Source organism: Mus pahari, chromosome 6 (genome assembly GCF_900095145.1).
Source record: "Mus pahari chromosome 6, PAHARI_EIJ_v1.1, whole genome shotgun sequence".
Classification (NCBI taxonomy): Eukaryota; Metazoa; Chordata; class Mammalia; order Rodentia; family Muridae; genus Mus; species Mus pahari.
Window position 1 is genome coordinate 5,471,232 of NC_034595.1, and position 6,096 is coordinate 5,477,327.

Below are 6,096 nucleotides of genomic sequence, written 5' to 3' on the forward strand. Positions count from 1 at the left end.
AAAAAAAAAAACTAATTTAGCTAGGAAAGTCTTCCAGTTGAGGGAATGGGACACTAACCCATTCAGACACAAAACCCTCTATCTACAATTTATCCTAATTGCAAGATATGCTGGTGTTAAAAGTGGCACAGAACTTAGGAGAGTGGCCAACCAATGACTCGTCCAACTTGAGACTCAAGTCATAACAGAGCACATGCCTGATACTTCCTAGAGAGCCAGGCCTTAGAGGTAATATAACTCAGAGACCTATGATAGAGCCAAACATGTCTGGAAAAACAAAAAGTCAATGAACTGATTCCTAAAGATATTCTGCTGTATTTGTAGACCAGAGCCCTAAGATTGGTCATCAGAGATGCTTAATCCAGCAACTAATGGAAAAAGAAACAGAGACCCATGGGCAAATGTTTGGTGGAGCTCAGGGAATCCATCTAAAGAGAGGAAGGATTGAAGGAGCCCAAGGGCTCAAGGACATTAGAAGAAAATGACCTACAGAATCAACTACACTGTCCTGATAGGGTCTCATAGAGACTGAATCTATAATCAAGGACATTATACGGGTCTGTCCTAGGTCCTCTGAATATATGCTATGGTTGTATAGTCTGTCTCTGACCTTTTTTGCCTGCTTTCAGAAACCCTTTCTTTCCTCAGAGTTGTTTGTTCAGCCTAATATGGAGAGATATGCCTAGTCTTATTGCAACCTGATATCAGACATGTTTGGTTGATATCCTTGGGAAGCATGCCTTTTTATGAATGGAAATGAAGTGTGGATTTGGGGGTGAGGGGGGTAGAAGAAGGTGGAGGGGAATAGTGGTCAGGATGTAATATGAAAGAATGAAAAACCAACCAATCAACCAAGAAACAAACAAAAAACCCAAACATGTTACTATCTAAAACTCTGAGAAAACAAGTATTTATTAAAATATAACTCTGATTTTTAGGTCTACTCAGCAATCATGAGTGATACTAAAGTTTATTCTTATAATTTTAGATGATAGAAAATCCAACCATAAGGCTCTCAGAATTCCACTTATGTCACAGGGTTCTTGTTCTCTTTATGACATCATTTTTCCACATTACCAAACTTAGGCCCTGGCACGTCACAGGTGGGAGAAATGTCTATACCAAGATTGTAAGTATTTTTGTTTAGTTTTCTGTTTTAAAATAATGGAAACCCTCAGTTAATTGAGCAGTTATTGTCTTTACTATGAAGTGATGTTCATTATGTTGCTTTTAGGCCAATCATAAGAATGGAAGAAGGCTTTATTAAGAGAACTTCATTCTTAGGCAATAGCATTAGCTACATTGATATAAGATTTATTTGTTCTACTTTAGGGAAATATGGAGATTTGGGTGTTTTTTCTAAAAGTCTTGATTCATGTCATGATGAATTTAGAAATATAGCCATATAGCATATAGCAATTATTGTTAATTAAGGGAGAATCATCCCTCTGTGGGCCACTTACAAATTTATGGGAACATGTTTGTCACAAAAATGATGAGTGAACCTTAAAGGCCATGAGTCAAGTGTTTTAAGGCTGAAGTCCAATGGTGAAATTCCTACACAAAGGAAACTAGTAGATTGTGAACTGCACTCTTTCTTGATGAATTCTGAGTTGTAAAGTATCCTGACATATGAAGCAGGTTATCTAGACAGAAAAAGTAATTTGATAATAGTAGTTTTCTTACACTTAAGTTATTTCGTCCAAATAAGTTATGAAAATCAGTGATATTAATTAATTAATAATAAATAAATAAAACACCTTTCAATCATGTAAATCTTTGTGTAGAAAGCCCGAAGACAAGATGAAAGAATGAAATTCAGAAATATAAAGGGAAAGCTGCCTCTTTTAAACCTTTAACGGTTCTGGTTAATTGTAGATGATCTAATCTATACAAATTTGAACATCAATGAAACTTTCCTGTGGGACCCAGAGTCCAATTCTGTAGATCATATCATCATTTAAAAAATAGTCTTAAAGATTCTCTGAATGAATTTCCCATGAATATGTTTAGGACTTGAGGAACCTGTCTATTTAAAACCAAACAGTGCTCTGAAATATAACATGTCCTGGAACTCACTGTGTAGACAGGGCTGGCCTCAAATTCAGAGACTTACCTGCCTCTGTCTCTAGTCTGAGTATTTTATCGCACCAATAGCAAAAGTATTTAAGGCACACTCTACAGTATGGAATGACCATCATTCTAATCCTAATCCTCCGTCTAAAATAACAACCTTTTCTATGACATATTCTTGAGATAATATATCACTTCTGTTTCTGTGCTGCCTTATTTCACAGACACAATACTCTTGAGCTTTCTTTTTTGCTTTTTCAGTTGAGGTAGAATAAATGTATTTGTTGGAGTTATTTCCAAATATTTGATGTAGGATTTATTTTGTAAACAATCTATTTAGTATAACATTTTTGATATTCTGCACTTCCATAGTCATTCGTTTAAAGAAATTTAAGCTTTGCTTCTCTACTTCTTGCAACACACTGGTGGTTAAACAGAGATATTTGCTCATTCATTGATATTGGCAAGGATATGGAATTAGTCTAGACGTCCTTCAAAAGATTAATGGATTATAAATGGAATTTTTACTTAGTTGTAAAGAAAAGTGTATCTAAAATGTTTGCAAAAATATAGATGAAATTGAAAATTTTATTAAATGAATTAACTTGGTTTGTGAAGGGGGGGAGCTACAGGGAGAAAGAATATACGTGTGTGTCTGTGTGTCTATGTCTGTGTGTGTATGTGTGTGTTTGAATTGTGGGATAGTATCTAATAAACCTAAATGTGTATGAAAACAACACAAGGAAATTTGTTATTTGGTATGCTTATTTAATAAGTAAAAATAAGCAGTAAATTGTAGAAAACCATTTAATAATATACAAGATACAATTTGCAAAACACATGAAACTCAAGAAGAAGAAAGACCAAAGTGTGGACACTTCGTTCCTTCTTAGAATGGGGAACAAAATGCCCATGGAAGCAGTTATAGAGGCAATGTTCGGACCTAAGAAGGAAGGAAAGACCGTCCAGAGACTGCTCCACCCAGAGATCCATCCCATATACAACCACCAAACCCAGACACTATTGCATATGCCAGAAAGATTTTGCTGAAAGGACCCTGACATAGCTCTCTCTTTTAGTCTCTGTCAATGCCTGGCAAATAGAGAAGTAGATGTTCACAGTCATCTATTGGATGGAACATAGGGCCCCTAATCAAGGAGCTAGAGAAAGTACCCAAGGAGCTAAAGGGGTCTGCAACCCTATAGGAGGAACAAGAATATGAACTAACCAGTACCCCCCAGATCTGTGTCTCTAGTTGCATATGTAGCAGAGGATGGCCTAGTCAGCCATCAATGGGAGGAGAGGCCCTTGGTATTGCAAAGATCATGTGCCCCAGTACAGGGGAATGCCAGAGTCACAGAGCAGGAGTGGGTAGGTTGGGGAGCAGGGCAGGGGAAGGGTATAGGGGGCTTTGGGATAGCATTTGAAATGTAAATGAAGAAAATATCTAATAAAAACTTTAAAAGAGAGTAATTTCTTTAATATCCTTAGATTTGAATTGTCTTAATTTTGCAAAATATTTTTCCATTGGCTTCAGGATTTATTTCATTATAATAAGAAAAGATACCCTACAAGATTCCTATGCTGTTTTTTTTTTTTTTTAATATTTCTAAGTCGGTTTATTTTATACACTTAACTAGAAATCTTAAACAATATATTTTTTTAAATCATAAATGGACAGCCTGCCTTTTTATATTTATTTTCTTCATTTGCATTTCAAATGCTATCCTGAAAGTCCCCTATACCCTCCCCCCTGCCCTGATCCCCTACCCACTCACTCCCACTTCTTGGCCCTGGTGTTCCCCTGTACTGGGGCATATAAAGTTTGCAAGACTTAGGGGCCTCTCTTCCCAATGATGGCCGACTAGGCCATCTTCTGCTACATATGCAGCTAGAGACAAGAGCTCAGGGGGTACTGGTTAGTTCATATTGTTGTTCCACATATAGGGTTGCAGACAACTTCAGGTTATTGGGTACTTTCTCTAGCTCCTCCACTAGGGGCCTTGTTGAAAACTTTTATTTTTCTATTCTATTTTATCCTAGCAAATACTTCACTGAGACAAATAGATAATGTGTTTGTTATGTGGAGTGCTCTAAGACCATTTTTTCTATATGTTACTTATATTAACTTTAACTCTTAACTTTTTTCTTCATATGTTCATGTAATGTCATGCAATTAAATCTCACAGGAGACTTACTACCAGAATAAGAACTACTTGACAAAAACTATTCAAGGAAGAAAGTGTTTATTCATCTTCTAGTTCCTGGTTAAAATCTACCATGTCAGAAAATTACAGTGACAAGAGCTTGAGGGAGTTCACTGTATCTCCACCATAGTTTATGCAATGAACTCATGCATGCATGCTATTGGTTAGCTCACTTTCTCTTGCCAAAGAATTTTCTGTCGTTGTGGGTGGATCTTCCCACATCAATCAATGTAATTAAGATGATCCCTTCACAGACATTCTTACATCCTCTACCTGACCCCACATGGTCTCTCTATATAGTCCTGGCTCGCCTGGAACTTGCTCTGTATACCAGGCTGGCTTTGAACTCAGAAATACATCTTTCAGTACCTCTCCAGTACTGAGATTAAAGGTATGATTCACCACCATCTAACCATTACAGACATTATTAAAGAAACTTTCCCCCCAGTGATCCTATATTGAATCAAATCAATAACTAGAACATACCATCACACAGTTAAACAGTTACAATCTATAATCTTAGCACAATCACTCAACAATTCATTGTATTTTTTTAATGAATTCTCTTAGGCATTTTATTTACCCATTCAACTCCTCTGTGAATACACATAGATTGACCCTGTTAAATCCAGTCTCCATGCTTCTTTTGCCATAAGACATGGAATGAAGAGTAGACACAATGATCATAGGAGATAATGATTTTGCTTTCAAAATAGGAGAAAGACAATCTTAAATTAGTGATTTTGATGTTAACAGTTTATAGTTTCCAGATACATTTCATGAAAAATTGAAAAATATTTTCTATTCTCATTTTTTCAATAAATGAAATATAAATGAATATTATTTTCATAATATGTGCTAATATAATGAGTTAATCATATTGTTTATTTATTATGGTGTATGTGCTATTAATTTCATTTTTAATGAATTTTATGGTGGAGTATATATTTCAGTTATTATTTATCATTTGAATTTTTGGAAGAATAAGTTGAAATTCAAAGTATTATGAATGTGGTTATTAATGAGTGTTTTTCTATAATACCAATTTTTATTAATAATCCTGACATATTGTAATATATTAGTATTGACCTAAAAGATGATTTGAAATTCCTTTTCTCCCCTCCTTTTTGCTTTATACTGTTTTACCATTTTTACATAGAGATTCAAAGATTGATTTTAAGCAATTATTTGGCATAATGATATATTAAACCTACAGATTCTGTTTTATGACCCCTTATAGTATTGAATCATATTGATACTTTTCATTAAGTATTTAATTTTAAATTTTAAAAAAAAGTTGTTGCTAATAAAAGATGAGAACCATCAAAATGGCTCAGTTATGTACACTGAACCAACAGAAACTTGTTCTTCAGTTGAGAGTAAGAGGGGCGATTCACTTTTAACTTTATATATTACTATATAAGTAAAATATGGGGGTATACAGATGGCCCATTGCATTCAGTACTTGTTGGATAAGCCTAAGAACAGGAGTTCAGATCCCCAGAATTCAGGTAAGGGTCATTAATGTATAGATGCCTGCCTATACTTCCAGTGCATAGAGACAGGATTGCTATAGCAAGCTAGTTAGACTAGCTGAATCAGTGTGCTCAGCCATCATGCTTTAGCATATATTGAAGGGAATCACTGAGTTAAGCAATCTCACGTATATATATATATATATATATATATATATATATATATATATATACATGTGCATACACTATGTACCAGCACATAAATAAGCACACAAATGCAAACACCAAATACCCATATATATATATATATATATATATATATATATATATATATATATATA

The 6,096-nt window shown here is 34.6% G+C and overlaps 1 protein-coding gene across 1 annotated transcript in view; it reads left to right on the plus strand.

Annotated features, from left to right (window-relative positions):
- The first annotated feature begins 1,112 nt into the window (after positions 1 to 1,112).
- The window catches only part of Cylc2 (cylicin 2), an 11,353-nt gene continuing 6,369 nt past the window's right edge, over positions 1,113 to 6,096 (plus strand). Inside the window, exon 1 of the mRNA XM_021200375.1 lies at positions 1,113 to 1,129. Coding sequence (XP_021056034.1) covers positions 1,113 to 1,129 — 17 coding nt within the window. The remainder of the gene's footprint in view (positions 1,130 to 6,096) is intronic.